This window comes from Ostrea edulis, chromosome 2 (assembly GCF_947568905.1).
Source record: "Ostrea edulis chromosome 2, xbOstEdul1.1, whole genome shotgun sequence".
In the NCBI taxonomy this organism is placed as follows: domain Eukaryota; kingdom Metazoa; phylum Mollusca; class Bivalvia; order Ostreida; family Ostreidae; genus Ostrea; species Ostrea edulis.
This window is the reverse complement of record NC_079165.1, coordinates 10985419-11004815: the sequence shown is the minus strand read 5'-3', so window position 1 is coordinate 11004815 and position 19397 is coordinate 10985419. Positions and strand designations below refer to the sequence as shown.

At 34.8% G+C, this 19397-nt stretch overlaps 1 protein-coding gene and 1 pseudogene across 1 annotated transcript; both read left to right on the top strand.

The window, feature by feature from the left end:
- The first annotated feature begins 370 nt into the window (after positions 1–370).
- LOC125678736 (uncharacterized) lies at positions 371–2316 on the top strand (annotated as a pseudogene).
- A 724-nt stretch (positions 2317–3040) lies between these two features.
- Positions 3041–18795, top strand: LOC125678893 (uncharacterized). The gene is made up of 5 exons (XM_048917679.2): positions 3041–3220; positions 14469–14533; positions 15239–15380; positions 18223–18350; positions 18602–18795. Exons 2-5 carry the CDS (start codon positions 14512–14514, stop codon positions 18664–18666), a joined length of 357 nt encoding a protein of 118 aa, XP_048773636.2. The 5' UTR covers positions 3041–3220; positions 14469–14511; the 3' UTR covers positions 18667–18795.
- The last annotated feature ends 602 nt before the right edge of the window (positions 18796–19397 follow it).

The window sequence follows — 19397 nt, the reverse complement described above, 5'->3', positions numbered from 1 at the left end:
GAAGAACGTCGCGTATATCTTTAACTACTACATCAGGTTCAACCGTGGACAAAAAATACTAACCGACTTAACTGCACATGTAAGTTGTTCTGCAATCGCTGCATCAGATAGAGTCGAAGTGGGGAATCTCGGAACCTCGGAAATCGTCGCCATCATTCTCTCTTGGTCGCTGGATTGGTTTACATAAGTTAGGTCGATCAAAATGGTTTACCAGAAATATAGCGGACTGCAACCCCGCTTAACCTTAAATACCTTTCTCATAGCACCGCTCACACTCATGTCGTCGATTGTGAGAAGGCGTGACCCCACGTGATTTTCATGGAGGTGGACGTGGTTTTTTTTCGACGAGTGTGATATGGTGATGTATTTTATTTTTTGCTTCTTTGCGGTTCTAAATGTGACAAAGACAAATGTACACCAATTAGGATTTAGTTGTGAACTCTAAACATACACATGAATGTTGGATCTCCATTCCCGTCAAAACCGCCGAAGAAGAAGTAGCAAAAGACAAGACCACGTAGGAAGATGGCCGTCATGCAACACCATCAATTTGTACAACGACAAGAACAAGGTATGAACAATATGCCCCCCCCCCCCAAACATATAGTCCCATGCAACATTGTTCAAGTGAGAAATGAAACATATCAAATACAACCAGTTCAACACGTGCAGTCCGCTAAGACCGTGCAACAATTATCAAACCATTCGAACACGACTCAAGTACCGCCTCAATGGGCCCAAAACATTACTTTACAGCTATTCAATATCAACAAAAAACTTGATAACATTGAAAACTCTTCCATCTATGAAAAGAGAGTTCACGTGTATCTGAGGTAAAGAAAAGCCAGAAATCTATTTATTCTTTAGAAGAAAACGAGATAAACACTACCAAAGCTCTTGGTGATTTGACTGACCTAAAACCACACTCGAGAACTCTTTTAGGATGAATGAACAATTCACTGGGGATATTCTTGATCTGAAATGTAGGTCAATGCGTGAGAATGGTGTGATCGAGGCTCCAAAAGGGGAGTCGGAGAATTGTGAGGATGTTATTAATAACATTTCTAAAAATTATTTGCAAAATCAAGGATGGAATTTTTATTGAAAGGGCACACAGAATTAAAAGATGGAATATTGAGCGTTCTCGTCCTCTCGTGGCAAAGTTTACTAGATTTCCCCAGAGTAAATTAAGGTAGCTCACTACACCAAAGCTTATACTCTGTATGACACTACGTCACAAGATGGCGATTTAAATATTTTGTGAAATTATTTGTATCGATCGATTTGTTTGTCTATCATCGTAGCTCAGTGGTTAAAGCATTGGACTGGTGAACCGCAGATCTCGAGTTCAAATCCTCCAGTGTTCATATGTTGAAATAATTTTTTTGAAAATCATTTTTTTATCCAAATTTGTATATTTTTTGCCTTTTTGGCATATATACTTATTGTATGTCATCATATCTTTTATAATTAAATCAATTCGTACTGATTTGAGAAACTATTTCTGGGTGTAGTGAGCCACCTTAATACACAAAATCGCATTGAAGATTAGAGGAACTGACCTGTCCATCGGAGAACAATGCCCAAAAGCGATCCAGGAGCGACGGAAAATATTGTATTCTGCGAAGAACGAAGCCCAAGAAAAACATCTAAAAACCGTCCTAGTGAAGGATAAACTGTTAATTGGTGGTAAGCAGTATCACCCAACTCCCATGGACGAAGAACCGCCAGTACAATTAACCCATAGAGCGGAAAACCGTAACGCTTTCAATGGACCCGGAAGAGGGAGACGAGGGGGGAGAGGCGGCGGAAGAGATCATTAAGGAGGTCGGGAGAAGAGTCAAACTGAACTTAAAATTATAGGTTGGAACATCCATGGAGACTTTTAAAATAAATGGAAGGACAAAAACTTAAAAACCTTTCTGTGCACGTACGATGTAATTTGCTTATCAGAATGTTAGATTGATAAAGATTACAATATTGACGATCCACATTTTAAATCGTACATTTTCCCTAGGAAATCAAAATCAACCCAAGGTGGATGAACTGTTTTATAGGTTAAAAATGATTTTACACATTATAAATCTGTTGTTGAATCTTTTCATGATTGTATTACATGGCTTAAATTTGACAAATTACTTTTTTAACAGCAAAGCGATAGCTACATGTATATGGCATTTACTTATTTTCCGCCATGTACATAATTCGTCATTTTTAAAAGACAATGATGTGGACTTATTTTATTTTTCTTAGAAAAACAGTTGAGTAATTATTTGTCAATTGGCAATGTTTTTTTTTTTTTTTTTTTTTTTTTTTTTTTTTAGCGATTTTAAGAGTAGAACTAAGGATAATCCAGACTTTATTAAAACAATACAATGCATACTTCCGTATCTTTATTATAATATACGAACGATGATCAGCTGTCCAAGCGGGTCAACCCATATCTAGGTCACAACGAGTACGGAACACGGCTATTGTGTAAATCCTCAGGTATTCGGTGAATGGGCGACACAAAGGAGGATATTCGAATGACTTTACCTTTAATGGTGCGCGGGGGTTATTTACTAACTACATTACATACAAAAATTCATTGCAAAAGTGTATATCCAAAATGCGATTATCCTCGCACCATTTACCCATAGAAACAGGCAGACATTTTAATACAATCAGAGCAAATAGATGTTGCACTAGTACTTTTTGTGTGAATAATATTGAAGATGAATACCATTTTATATTAGTTTGTCTTGTATATACAGCATTACGGAAAAATATATTAAGAAGTATTACTATAAAAGACCTTCAATGTTTAAATTGATACAATTGTTTAACACAGAAAATTTCAGAGATCTTTGTAACCTTGGAAAATATATATACATGTATAATAGTATAATCCTAAAAGAAAGTTGTAATCCATGATTTTGATATTTGTAATTACGTACGTATATATGTTCTCGAAATAAATCCATAAGGGAACACAGGAACGAAATGAAGGAAAATATGATAGATTAAAAAGCAATAATCCAAGAGAATTGTGGAAATTAATTAATGGTAATCAGAAGACAAAGTGTAGGAATAGCATAGATATAAATACTCTTTTTAAATACTTTAGAGATCTGAATGAAGCTGATTATGGTGGAGGGGAGTTCCCGCATGTTGATGAAAATGAAAGCGTTGATGACATCATAAATGCAGAACTTACTGAAGACGGAAGTATATTTAGGTGTAGTATTCTCACGTGGAGGGTCATTTATTAATCAGGGCCGTAAATTACATGGAGGCGGAGGAGGCAGCTGCCTCCTCCAACTTTTGAGCCAAAAAAAATTAAAATTTAAAGTTCATTAGAATTTATGTTGTTTCCAATAACTAAGAACATGATACCTCCCTTAAAAAGCATTCCAAATCTTTCTTTTAGAATGAGTTAGCCAAGTAACATCTTAGAAGGCCCTAGAATCAAGGGTTTTGCACGAAACGTGTTCAGTGTGCACAAAATGTACTCAGCGTCTGGGGGCCTGGGCGGCCCCCAGACCCCCGCCTAATTTCCTGCCTCCTCCAAATTGAAGGTTAATTTACGGCCCTGTTAATACAATTAAACGTAATGTAAATAAAGGCACACAGGCAATGTATGACATTTTAAGAAAGGGTCGTATACATCACTTATCTATTAGTTGTCAATATGAATTGTTTCTCAAAATTGTAACACCAATACTATTATACGGCTGTGAAATATGGGGCTATGTAAATACTGAATTAATAATAGAATTGGCTACAAGGCCATGATCTGGCCTGAGGCATGTTATAATTAACTGGAAAACTAATTTGACTGTAATGTATAATGTATACAGCACAACCAGCTGTGAGACATTTGGCCTACTGCCTGGATTGAAAGTGACCTTGACCTAATATATGATGAATTACTCAAGTAGGTGTGTCTACACTTAGCTGGCTGCCCTTGTAGTCCTTGATAAGCTGCTTGACAGCAGGATTGATAAGAGTGATACAAGTTTGAATATTTATTGAATTCATCAGAAACAGGATGCAGCAATAATAATATATGGTGGAAAAGGTCGCATAGGAATTTTTTGTGGGGACTGGGGAGGCGGCCAGTGTACCAGTTTAACTACCAAAGTAGGGATAACACCGGGGGCCCTATGTGAACATAGGTGCCCAGCCTGAACGGGTGACCACGTTCTAAGGGGGGGTAGAGACCTCTGTGCATCTCATCTGTCTCCTGCGTGCTACCTGGTTTAATTAGCAAGTGCAGATCAAGCTGTAGACCCTCCTACAGTTGTCGCAACATGCACCAGCCTGAAGCATCCCCTCCCTTGGTAGGAGGTGGATGTGGCCCCAGCTATGAACTAGCCGAGAGCCCCACGAAATAAACTTTACCAACTTATTCAAGAAATTACTATTTTCATGAATATTGACTGACCCTTGACCTATGTAAGTGGTCATCTGGAGGGTATACCTTAACTACCTGCCCCCTGCTTTAGTAGCAGGTGGGAGGAGAACCGGTTTTGGCGCAAAATTAGTGATCAACTACCCCAACGCACTCCCCGGTCCCGAACCCCCCATGAAAAGATGCGACAAATAACAGCTTTGACCGAATCGTAGCATGTGGTTGGAAAAAACGAAATTGGAAAAGGCAGCATCCTGGCAGCATCTGAAAATAGGCATGTTATCTGGTGGTAGCACAGGAAATATATCTGTAATATAAAAAGAAAAAAGATCGCAACAATACCCGTCATACCAAAGACATTTTAATGAAGCAAGAAAAAAATAAGGGGGGGGGGTTGGGTGGGTGGGAATTTCTTCTGATGTAAGCCGTAGTCTAGGTCACCTACACGTTTGTCAATGCAATGTTCTACGAGACAAACGTCTACACTCCATAACGAGGCTTATCCGAATTCTAATAAAGCAGCTGATTGGTTGATCAATGCATAACGATGACGGATGCAGTCGAACAGAAGATAAACAAAGTTTTATCAGATTTAAAAATCGGATTCTCACTGAAACCTTTACAGAAAGAGTGTTTACTTAAATTAGCAAATAGGTCAGACGTGTTGGCAGTATTACCAACAGGCTATGGGAAATCGCTATTGTATACGATTCTACCGCAATTAATGTTTGAAGAAGACCTGCATAGTAATACTAGTTCTCGTGAAGTCAGCATAATTCTGGTCATATCGTCACTGGTTTCTCTAATGAAGAACCAAGTTTCGAACTTGCAAAAACACAACGTTTGCTTTCTTTAGAACAAGCGACACATAAACTGACATTTGGAACAACAGCTGTGGTCTTTGTTTTCTTCGGTGTCGCCATTTCCGTTTTTCGATAGCGCCCCCTAGCGGTGTGATGTTTTTAAATAGAACGCTCCAAGGCGTTTGAGTGGGAAGTCAAACGGCTTACGTGACCTAGGCTAATGTAAACTGTGGAGATTTCCTGCTAAAGTTAAGTTAACTCGTTCCGCGTTAGGCTTGTGGTTAGATAGTTCGAACGAAGTTGTTTCTTATACTGTAATAATTCGGATGGCCAATCTCAATTAATTGTGGACTATTTGATATACATCAAATAATCTTGATTAATTGAAAGACTCCATCTAAAGTATTGTAAATTGTTACTGTGTCTGAAAAAGTCAACGCCAAATTATATGGTATATGGTGAGCTAGGAGCCTATCCACTGGGCATACACTGTATACATCAGAACTAGAATGTTAGGTTACTGGGCAAAAGTATTATCACAGAGAGATGACAAACTGTCAAAGGTTTTATATAACTTAGTATATAATAAACACATTTTAAACGAATTTAATTCGAATTGACCATTATGTATAAAACATACTTTAGATTCATCAGGATACAGCAATATTTTCATGTCCCAGAACTCGATTAATAAAAAGTGGTTGAATGAAAGTGTGAAACTTAGATTGTTTGACCAATTTCAGCAAACCTGGAAATATGATGTTTCAATCTCTCAAAGGGATTAAACTATTGAATATTTAAAGAAAACTTGGGCTTTGAAGATTATTTAGATAAATTAGCTACCAAAGACAGAATAACTTTTTGTCCATTTAGAACTTATAACCATAAATTAGTAATAGAAACTGGTAGATGGCAAAATGTTGAAAGAAATGAAAGAAAATGCATTTTTTGCGACAAAAATGATTTAGGAGATGAGTTTCATTATATTTTAGTTTGTCCACACTTACGTTTGTACAGAAATCGTTTTATTAATTTGGAAAACAGAACAAATGTTAATATCATTAAATACAAAAATTTGTTTCAATCTAAAAAATGTCATCTCTTTGAAAGAATAATGTAAATTTATCACTTATATCAACACTTTGATTACTTAACTTTCATGCGCTAGTCCTCCAGAATATGATATTGCATCATGTACATGTTCTTTATGTTGCATGGGTGTATGTATGTATGTATGTGTGTGTGTGTGTGTGTGTGTGTGTGTGTGTGTGTGTGTGTGTGTGTGTGTGTGTATGTATGTATGTATGTGTGTATATGTATGTGTGTATATGTATGTGTGTGTATGTATGTGTGTGTATGTATGTGTGTGTGTACGTATGTATGTATGTATGTGTGTATATGTATGTGTGTATATGTATGTGTGTGTGTGTGTATGTATGTGTGTGTATGTATGTGCGTGTGCGCGTGTGCATGTGTGTATGTGTGTGCATGTATGTCTGTGTGTGTGTATGTATGTATGTGTGTGTATGTATGTATATATGTATGTGTGTTAATGTATGTATGTATGTATGTATGTATGTATGTATGTATGTATGTGTGTATATGTATGTGTGTATATGTATGTATGTGTGTGTGTGTGTGTGTGTGTATGTATGTATGTATGTGTGTATATGTATGTGTGTATATGTATGTGTGTGTGTGTGTGTGTATGTATGTGTGTGTATGTATGTGTGTGTATGTATGTATGTATGTATGTGTGTATATGTATGTGTGTATATGTATGTGTGTGTGTGTGTATGTATGTGTGTGTATGTATGTGCGTGTGCGCGTGTGCATGTGTGTATGTGTGTGCATGTATGTGCATGTATGTCTGTGTGTGTGTATGTATGTATGTGTGTGTATGTATGTATATATGTATGTGTGTTAATGTATGTATGGGTTTTGTTTTTTCTTTCTTCCTTTTCTCTTTTGTTCTACTCTGGATACTGACTTTATGTATTGTATACTGTAGTATTTGTATTTCTCTATACCTTTTGTTCTACTCTGGATACTGACTTTGTGTATTGTATATTGTAGTATTTGTATTTCTCTATATCTTTTGTTTTACTCTGGATACTGACTTTGTGTATTGTATACTGTAGTATTTGTATTTCTCTATATCTTTTGTTATACTCTGGATACTGACTTTGTGTATTGTATACTGTAGTATTTGTATTTCTCTATATCTTTTGTTCTACTCTGGTTCCTGACTTTGTGTATTGTATATTGTAGTATTCGTATTTCTCTATACCTTTTGTTATACTCTGGATACTGACTTTGTGTATTGTATACTGTAGTATTTGTATTTCTCTATACCTTTTGTTATACTCTGGATACTGACTTTATGTATTGTATACTGTAGTATTTGTATTTCTCTATATCTTTTGTTACACTCTGGATACTGACTTTATGTATTGTATACTGTAGTATTTGTATTTCTCTATACCTTTTGTACATTGGTTTACGAAAATAAATCATCATCAGCAGCAGTTATTTTTCTCACATATACATGTACAAGAATGACATTGGTCACTTCAATGAATCTTTCCACAATGCAGAAAGTGCAGTTCATAATGTGTATATTCTTTATGTACGGTATATGTATATATGTGTGTGCATGTATGTATATGTTTTGTTTTTGCTGTCTTCTTTTTTCCTTTTCTCTTTTGTTCTATTCTAGATACTGACTTTGTGTATTGTATACTGTAGTATTTGTATTTCTCTATACCTTTTGTTCTACTCTGGATACTGACTTTGTGTATTGTATACTGTAGTATTTGTATTTCTCTATATCTTTTGTTCTACTCTGGATATTGACTTTGTGTATTGTATATTGTACATGTAGTATTTGTATTTCTCTATACCTTTTGTTCTACTCTACTCTGGATACTGACTTTGTGTATTGTATACTGTAGTATTTGTATTTCTCTATATCTTTTGTTCTACTCTGGATACTGACTTTGTGTATTGTATACTGTAGTATTTGTATTTCTCTATATCTTTTGTTCTACTCTGGATACTGACTTTGTGTATTGTATACTGTAGTATTTGTGTTTCTCTTTTTCTTTTGTACATTGGTTTACGAGAATAAATCATCATCCAGTAAATGCACCACCGCCGTGTTTATATTGTTTATAATATTGTACTGATAAGCTGTAAAGTTTTAAGTACACAGTAATACAAAACTTGAACTTGACCACCGGTCAGATTTTGGTAATTGTTTTCCATTTTAATTGATCGCGTTGGTAGATCAAAAATTGACAAGAAGTACCCCGTCGCGTGGCAGGCATGCACGCGCGTGTTTTTGCTATTCAAATAAAAATAATTATCACTTACTACGTCCCAATTTAACTATTAATCATTGGAACCCGAAAAGTACTATAATCCGATACAATCCGATTATAAAAACATTCAAACAATTTATTTAAAAAATTCTCCCAGGGTCTTGTAGCCTCCAAGTTTCATATATTTTGTGCAGATTCAACAATCATTAAAAATAAAATAATAAAAGTTCCGTGCTTGGTTTGACCAGAGTTTTTATGTGTTATTACAATGCCGCCCGTTCCATGATCTGTCAAACCATTATATTGGCACATGAGGTACAATATTAACATATGTACATAAATAAATAAAACTAGTCAGAGCTACAGTATATAAAAAGAGGCATGACAAAATGTAAATTAAGGAGGATATTAACATTTTTCAAAAATAACAGTTTTTTCAACAACAACAACACCCCCCCCCCCCCCTTGCATCTTTTCATCTCATTGAATCGTAACTGCTTTGACAGTTCTATTTATAACGTTCTGTTCATGTGACCATGATAGTTTACAACTACCGCAACACATGTGTATTAAAACATCGTATGATTGATGATTTGTTTTAAGGGAAGAGGTCAAAAGATCGATGTCGGATAAAAAATCAAATTCAAATAGTTAGGTGGAGAGGCGGAGTAAACACTCCCGTAAGTTTCTGTCATCCGACATCGCTTACACTTTAGTGGTAAAAAAGACAAGTGGCTTTTAATTAATAGTTGTATTGTACACTTTATTTTGTGAATAAACTGTAGTAAAGGTATACAGATTATTATTTATACTCGTATGTTTTTACTTGTTAATCGATTAGTTTCAATATATATATTTAGATTTAAGGGGGGGGGGGGTGTTGGTGAAAACTATATGTGAATTTAGTTTTTGTCAGACATTGATCTTTTGATCTCGCCCCTAAGACAGTGCATTATAATTGGAACGCGGTGGGCATACACATTTATAAGCGTGCGTTAATTATTGTGTGTTGGAGTTTTATGTTCAGCGTACTTTCCAAATTAAAATCATTTGACGATGATACCAACATCATTCCAATTTCTACGAACATGTGAACACAATTGATGGGTCCCACAAAAACGACAGCATTGTTCTATAAGTGTACTGTTGAATTGATATTATAAATAGACATAATAATTTCTTAGTGTTAATGATTAGAAATAAATCTGGCATTTACAAAGTGAGGACCATGATTAATAAAGAAGGGAGTGTAGTATTGGAGAACACCACAGTTCCAATTAAACTGGGATCAGTACGAGCATGAAATGTATGTACACTGATGTTTTAGCTGATGTTTTGAGACAATATAACATGATAAGTACAATACAAATTATAGTCTATATTACATATGGTACAGACTTTAATAAATATAAAGCAGAACATAGATGTACGACAGATAACTGTTATATATTCTCTAAATTCACACTTAATATTTTATACAAACTTTTGAACACTCTTTGGGTGTGGTTGTACTGGGTAGGATAATGTATAAGATAATTCATACTTAATATTTTATACAAACTTTTGAACACTCTTTGGGTGTGGTTGTACTGGGTAGGATAATGTACAAGATAATTCATACTTAGTATTTTATACAAACTTTTGAACACTCTTTGGGTGTGGTTGTACTGGGTAGGATAATGTATAAGATAATGATAGGAATTTTCAACTGAAAATATACTAATAGACTGTTCAAATATTATCGACACATCATTCTTTAAGAAACGCTCTATTTCTATAAAGGATAGCAATACCTTTACCAAGCTTACACAAGTACTTCCGATGACTACAATGATCTAAAAATAACAGTCTATAGCTAGTACTTTGGTGGGAGAGGAATCATGCAAATAAATCAACATGTGGTCATTTGCTGATGAAATTCAGATAAAACCTACATAGCTGTAGCTAAAGAGGAAGATAGATGACCTCATATGAAAGATAGATTTTTAAAAAGGGTGACAAGAGTTCTTAATGGTGCACAGTGTCCAAATCCCCTCGCACGTTACTCTGATAATTCAAAGCGAGAAAGGGGCAGAGCACATTTTGTGCACCAGCACCAGTATACATGTATATGGATTACATGTAATTTAGGGTCATAATTTATTAACTACCGGTACACAAATATGAAATATAAGTATTGACATAAAAGTGAAATATGACTTTTCATTAGTTTGTCATAATCTGACTTTGATGTATACCCCTACCCACGTGTTTCAGAGCTAAACATGAAAAAACAAAAAAACAACCAAAAAAAACCCAAAAAAAACCCACCCACCAACCAAACCAAACAACAAAAACAAAACCCGTCCACGAGGGATAACTCTCATAAAGTTGGCGTTGTTCTGTTTCATGCAAACATTTGTTTGCTTTTTGTGGACATTTTTTTCCCCATTCTTTTTGAACGCCAACTTTTTGGTTGTACTGTATATATGTTTTTACCATTTCTTCTCTTTCTATTTATATTTTATTAATATCTCGCTCTCCTAGATTAGAATGGGCACAATTTTGCAAATCATTGGCGCTACAAGCGCACAAAGCTAAAATCATGATAAAAACATATTCTTACAACTCTAAACAACTGGGGCCAAATGCATGCTTTGAACTTTTTGACAGCTTAGTTCTACCTACCCTCGCATGCGGGGCTGATGTAAGGGATATGGGACTTTGAGAGAGATTGAAGCAGTCCAGGATTTCCCCGAGATCATTCGGAAAATCTCATATGTACGCTGTAACTAGAGGAGAGTTTCTCTCCATCCCATTACAGTATAGCATTTCTCAGATAGATTGTACAAACTTCATAACCTTGGAACAAAATCATTCCTTACTGTGTGAAGTATGTAAAAATACTTTATAACGGAGTGCTGTAGGTAATATTGCATTGATCGTCAATTCAACGATCAAGACGAAATTATTAACTTTACAAAAAAACACAACCCAAATCCCCCCCATATTTAAATGCATTGTTCATATCATTCTGCTGTATATGTGTACTTGAAATACATATGCTTTGTTTGCTATTAACATATGCCCCATTTGAAAAGAAAAAATCATTTATACAGAAACCTCACAGTTGCCGGTGTAAATTATGTTGCCTAAAGTTACATACAACGGGCAAATATCGTCGACTGCCCTATTTAGGTGACTGACCAGAATCGGTGACCTTTTGTTTACATGTGCGTGTTGTCGTTTCCGGGTGTATATGTAGATTGTGTCATCAATTTCGCCGTAGTGTTTGCAAACATATATAGAGTACGTCTTCAATCAACCCCCCCCCCCCCGAAAATCAACTACTAGAAGGAGAGTATGCAAAAAAATCAACACAGTACCCCAAAAATAGGCCCATTTACTTATTACTTTTTCAAGCAAATCTTCAAATTTATATAAAGTATACCAAAAGTCTAGAATTCTACACTATGCTATATTATTCATTGACGTTTAGTTGCACATTCCTCCTGTGTATACGTTTTAACAGTTACAAACTTTTGGCAAACCTATATTAACAATGGTCACCGTAATAGGTGACGTCACCGTTTTAGGACCACAAAGTGACATGTTTTTTGTTACGAAATATATTCAATTAACGTACCAATGGAGTTGGAATTTTTGAATGAAAGTGAAGGAATTTAATTACTTTAATATATATATTCTTTATTGCTTAAGACATATGTCTTATCACATCAATTTCATAAATACATGTACATAAAAATGACATTGTATGGCAGTGTACTAATTCAAGCAAGATTGTACAAATTTAAAAACAGATGGTTTTTGCCAATAATACTTTTTGATATATCTATGTCGAAATTCCTCGTAATGAGGACAAATTAATATAAAGTGGTATTCGTCCTCTATGTCATTTTTACAAAAAATTACATACATGTACTCTATTTTCTCTAAGTATATTGTTATGGCGGCCTGTTTCAATTTCAAGATTATGAGAGGATAGTCTAATTCGACAAATGTGTCTTTTATACATATTAGGTATAGGCTTACAAAGGTAATACTGTAACGAAAAGTGACCAATAACATGTTTGTAAATGATACTTTTTGAAGAACAATTAATTTGTTCAACTAAACTTTGAACACGCATATCAGTCAACCTCTGTTTTATAATAGGAAAGAAAATTTTAGAAGTTGCATTCTCCTGATCACACCAAATATATCCTAACCCTATATCGTACAATTTTTGTTTGATGCAATAGGCCCAATTTTTCCTACAATTTTTCATTCTATCACAGTTGTAATATAATTCATCGTAACAATTTCTAATTATACAATTTTCACTACGCAACACTTTAAACCAAAATTTGAACATTCTGAAGAATCGAATGGTTTTCACAGGTAACCTCCCCGTTTCAAAATACACTGAGGCAGAATTTATGTTTTTTCGCACACCTAAAACAGATTTTATAAACTCTAACTGTATCTTTTCTATATCTCTGGCATTATGGCTTCCCCATACTTCAAAGGTAGGAGTATTATTTATTAAATCCAAGTGATTAACGAAAAAATCGCGGTTTATCACCAAGGTCACCGAAACTGGTCAGTCGACGATACATGTAACGGACAAAGAAGGAAATAAACTTATCTCGTCTAACAAGGTGTTTGTTGCATTGCACGTCCCAGAAATGTAGGTTTCACTGTAGATGACGACAGGTGTTCAATCCATCTAAAACACCGTAACTATTTTGAATTTCAACATAAACGGTAAACAGAAAACGTGATCTTGAATTCAAGAGTAATTTAAAAGAAGTTGTTTACATCCTATTCAAACTGCATTTTCTGAAAAAGAAATTATTTAAAATGGATTTCCTAATTTCTAGTTTGTAAGGCTTGGTCTGTTTATGGATGACTGAGTTCATAAATGATGGTTTGAACTAGAAAATTTGAATAAATGCAAATCAACTGACAATAGCTTTCCTTATCTTGGGGAAAGTTTGCAATAATCATCTTATATAATTCATTGTTCTCCCACCGAGTGCATTAATTGTGTACCATTCTGATCATATTTATCAAAATATGCCTTACTGAAAACTTCATTTTATCGTCTGTATAATACCGGCAATAAAAGGAAAACAGACTAAATATCAAATGAAAAAAAATCTTAAGATTATTAACCTCGAAAAACCAGGTATAATTCATTCAATTTAAATATATTTCAAGTAGAACACAATAGTATTATGCAGCGTCTATAAATAAACCTTCTCCTGAGGTACAAGGTCGGTACATGTACATAATTATAATTAGACGTGTTTGTAATTATCAAAGTATGACAGATATATTGAAAAGATGTATAACTGTACATATACATATATAAACATGACAACCAGGTGTATTTCTGACACAGGTAAGAAATATTGAAAGCAATATCGAGTTTAAACTACACTAAACATTCGAAAGCAGTGTCTTTCTGAATAAACAGACCCAAAGCACTTCACAAACTATTGAAAATTTGCAATTTATTTCACAATTAAAAAAAATAAATTTAAAGACTATAGGATGTTTGTACACACGCACCGATCCCACACAACATGAATTTTAATTAATTAATGACGCACCATTCGTCAAATCACATCGGTATTACCAGGGTCACACGTCAGGGATCAGGGGGTTTTGTCCTGGATTGAGCACAGCAGACCATCCTTCACAGAATGACATAAGCGGATGTACAAATATAAATAAATTTTAACGACTCCGTCAGTTTAGTTTACTGTCTATCGGTTTTACTATAGAAAACAGAGACTGAGTAAAATGTGGTTTGATAAATCTCTGGCGATTTTTATATTTTCAATATTTTACTGGTAATTATTTATTTTTAATTACTGTTTCTTCCCTCAAACATTAAAAAGAAAAGTTTTACAGATTAAATTTATTAAAATATGACGCTGTAATTTTCTGCTTTAACAGTTGTGATGGATGGATACTACACGCAAAAACTCTATGTAATGAAATGATCGACTACCCTGAGAAAGGTAAGGTGTACATTTGTATCCAAGTAAGATCCAAAGGGGTGTGATGAGTGGCGATGGCACAATTATTTTAGGGATGGGAGTCCAGGGGCTTGCTCCCCGGAAAGTTATTTTAAAAAATGAAGCACAATCGTGCGTTTTGGGGGTTTCTCCATCACAAATAATCATTTTATATTCTCATATATCCGGACCGGATGAAATGCTAAACTATTTTATATATGTCAATATTCATCAGGACAGAACACAAAAAAATTATTATTTGCCATATTGTTTTGAATACTGGAGATTCTCTGAATACACCTTCACTCGGGGAGGGGGTGGGGAACTCTGACGGAAAAAAGGTCGACGTGCATTTCGAGTTTTGACGTTGATTGATATCTAAACATTTGCGAATTGACAACCTCTTTTTCGTTTTATATTTAGTTACAGTATATGTCTGATAGCTTTGTATGATATATGATATATACATACTATATTATGCTCTGTTAAGAAAAGGTGTCGAACGCCCCCTATAATTTCTGTAAACAGTCAGATATAACAAAAATGTTTGATAGTGAACATAATTTTGATTTCAATCATTTTATAAAGTACATGCACTATAAATCATTTGACAGCTTGTTGACTATGAGTTGAATTAAATTAATGACATCACAATTACTCCAAAATACATGCGTAGAATTTTTGAATTCTTATAAATTCGTATTTCAGGGAATAATATCACGATCAAGTATACCATACGAAACCATTTAGCGGAGCCTTGGTTTCAATATGAACGGAATGTGACGTCACTGGCTGGCAGCCCATTTATTCGGTTCATGGAACAGGCAGCCGATGAAGACAAAAACTACCAGTGAGTGATTTTAAATAGTGATTTTTGATATCTCTCATGTACCCAGATATACTGGCAAAATGAATTACCAATCAGCTGGTCTCTAATCAATAGTGCTTGTAAATTCACAATAAGGGTTGACTGCAAACTTCTATAAGACTAAACTTAATGTAGCAACAACCACGCTCGCTAGGTGGCGCGTCATGTTCCATTTTTATTTCTACAGGAAAAGTGGGACGAGGTTCCACCCTATTTTTTACGGGCTAGTATGGATAAACCTAGAGCCTACGAATGATGCGAAGTTGATCGTTCGGATCTAAAATAGCTATATTTAGCGTATCTCACGTGATTAGGCATATTCCAGAAAATCCCTTTGAGATTGAAGCGATTAAGCAGAGCGAGTATATGTAAACATTTACTTAACGGTGAAATACGCAACAAAGAGTGACATATTAATACATTTTATGCATGAATAAATTATACTGAGGTCAAACATGGACGATAATTGCCCGTGTTCATATAGTATTTGATTGATTTAGATATCCAAGGAAAGATAACTCCCATTTTTAACGTACTCACAACGTACCGGTGATATACAATAATACAATGTTTATACATTTCTGAATGATGAGTGAATCTTTATTTTCATCAGAATCTTTTCCATCATACTCGCAGACCAGGTCCCCATTCCCCTACCAGTGTCAATCTGTGACTGATAGCAGTGCGGTATTTAATTTGATATAGTCTAGAGGAAATTCGAAATATGGTAGTGACATTTCTTCCTCACTGAATTAGCTGGATTTTTAACGTTTAAAGAAAAGTGGGGTATGGGCTGGGGGGTTAAAAATGCTATTTGCCAAATTTTCAACAATATTAATTATAAGGCAAGGCAAAAGGGGTCATAAGCTACAGATGATGCAATTTTCACTTGCAAGTTGCACTGCCACAAGTTACACTTAATAAGTGACTTACTTACAGATAAATAAAGTAACTTACAAATATTTTATTTATTTATTTATCTATCATTTCATTTCATTTTTTTTTTTAATATCATGGTTTGTACTTGTAGAGTCATCGCAATAAAGGGACATTAATTATTAGTGTTACAAAAAAATCTGATCCTGCAGTTTTTAAATTTCTGAATTTTGAAAAAATAAAAATAAATAAATAATACATTCTGATACCACTCAGCCCCCCCTCCCCCCCGACTGGCCAGATAGTTCTGCTTCTGTCAGTTCTGATGCAACTAGCTCAGCCCCCAGACTGACCAGAGAGTCCACTGTTTCGGTAAATTCTGATAATGATGCAACTCAGCCCCCCCCCCCCCCCCCGACAGCTCTACCAGAAGTTCTCGGAAAAGACTTGCTGTTGTTTAATAAATCAGTTTTCCTATTAATTGTACTTTTGCTCCTGTTCATCAGTTCATTAGGCTATAGCCCAATCTGATTAAATTTAAGATCGTTGATCCGCTCCGTATTCCTCTTCCTTTCCTGTATCTGTGAAGTCCAGAGGTGAGATATATTCTTTCCAAAACAACTAAGAATGTTCATGGAACAATTTAGTATTAATTGTTTTCCTTTTCTGTTGTATGCCTTATTTCAAGAAATAACTTTCAGGTCACTTTTTAATGTGAAATGGAACATTTTCAATTTTTGACAACCTGACGGTAGGGGTGTTTAAGACACTATACCTCATTTTCTGTAAGGAAGTGGAGTAAAAGGAATCCAGAATTGGATTCAGCATACTCAAAATTGGTAATTACACCTGCTTTTTATTGTTTTGGGTAATGGTGTTTCAAGAAATAAAGTTGGGTCACTTTTTGATGCGAAATGAAACATTTTCCGTTTTTGGCAACCTGACGGTAGGGATGTTTGAGACACTATATCTCATTTTCTATAAGAAATTGGAGTAAAAGGAATCCAGATTTGAAATCAACGTACTCAAAATTGGTAATTACACCTGATTTTTATTGATTTGGGTAATTTTTAAAAAATGGGTGGTGGTTGCTACTTAATGCATGCAATCTTTATGAATTTACCGTCAAACTGAATAAGTAGATGTCGTCTTTATGAATTTCAGCCCACAAATCAGACTAAACTTTATAAATTTTGCACTTTTATTTTCGTCTTTATAAATCTGCATCCACCATAAGACAATAAACAAAATACATGTCGAGCGTCTCCGTATAGATCTAATTCCGCTAAATATATACATTGTGTATGCCGTCTCTTCTCATATCAAGTCCACCATCATACTCATCCAAATCCACTTCTATGCAATTTTGATCCACATGGAGCCTGTAATTTTGTTAAATGCGAGTCCAAAACCTTTAACCTGGTCAATCATCTGGAATCTAGAGGTCACACTGAGCACCACAGCAAACCATGGCAGTTAACATTCCTATGAAAAAGTGAAGATAACGATCAGTGACCAATCTCATAAATCTCATAAAGAATACACAATTAGGAGTAGGGAAAAGACTGTACACCAAGGAGGTGGGGTCGGGTGCCTAGGAGAAGTTAACATCGCATTCCCTGTTACGTGTATATGTTACTTCTAAACATTGGTCCTATGGTCGATTGAATGCGACCTAGCCCAGAATTTTTAACTTGCCCCACTACTTTTTGAATACATGAACTACACTCAGCATTCAGTGATATTATGTTTGTTGAATCCCTTGATGTATATTCCATAAAAGTTTGGTCCAGATAGGGCAAAAAGTTGTATTATGGAATCCGACTACATCCCAAAACTTTACAATGCTTCTAAATACTTTAAGAGGAATCCAGTATGACGTAATTCTGGATTTAAAAAACACATAGATAATGGTACATGTACATTGATGATTCTGTTATCATTTCAGATTTTCCTCTACATACTATAGTAAGCTCGGATACTTCATCGAAGCGATGGGAAAAGACAGATTAGCGGGTACCCCTGGCTTGGCGTACTGGCAGTTCGTTCTAGCGCCATCTACAGTCCTACCCGTGGGTAAGAAATTTGAATCTATTCCTTCAACTTTTCCGTATTTAGTGTACCGTGTTAAACGGTATAGATCCTCGTAGTTTTGACCCATTTTCCCATGTTGTTTAAATGTAATAAATGATGTAGAAAAACAACCACTTCAGCATATAACTTTATTTAAAAATTCATCCATGAAAAACTACTTTGTAATTTATGAATACGTTAATTAGATGAACAGAGATACGAATGATTAATTAATTGTTGATGTTTATTCACAGGTGTGAGTAGCTATATTCCGAAGAACGGCGACCATATCATTATGAACTACGTCATAGAGCAGTAAAAGCACTCCTCTCTCATAATGCTGCACTGGTCTTTCAAAAAAGAAATCCTTAATACATTATAAATTATTTCTTTTTTCTCCTGTACGTAATTATTTATTTTTTTTATCAATAAAAATGTTGACAATAAACTTGACTTGCATTTATTCATGTTTCATTGATCGTTCAATCAAATTAAATGACTGGCATTGGATTTTTAAAAGTCTTTGTCAGGCAGAGTGTAGTACATTTTAAACTGAACCATTATTGAACCACCAGTAAACCTTGCTTAATTATTTGTGCCAAAATTTGGTGAGTTTTCACAATATTAGGTTTAACCTTCCAGGCTATAATTTGGTGAGTTTTCACAATATCAGGTTTAACCTTCCAGGCAATAATTTGGTGAGTTTTCACAATATTAGGTTTAACCTTCCAGGCTATAATTTGGTGAGTTTTCACAATATTAGGTTTAACCTTCCAGGCAATAATTTGGTGAGTTTTCACAATATTAGGTTTAACCTTCCAGGCAATAATTTGGTGATTTTTCACAATATTAGGTTTAACCTTCCAGGCAATAATTTGGTGATTTTTCACAATATTAGGTTTAACCTTCCAGGCAATAATTTGGTGATTTTTCACAATATTAGGTTTAACCTTCCAGGCAATAATTTGGTGAGTTTTCTCAATATTAGGTTTAACCTTCCATGGAGGCAATAATTTGGTGAGTTTTCACAATATTAAGTTTAACCTTCCA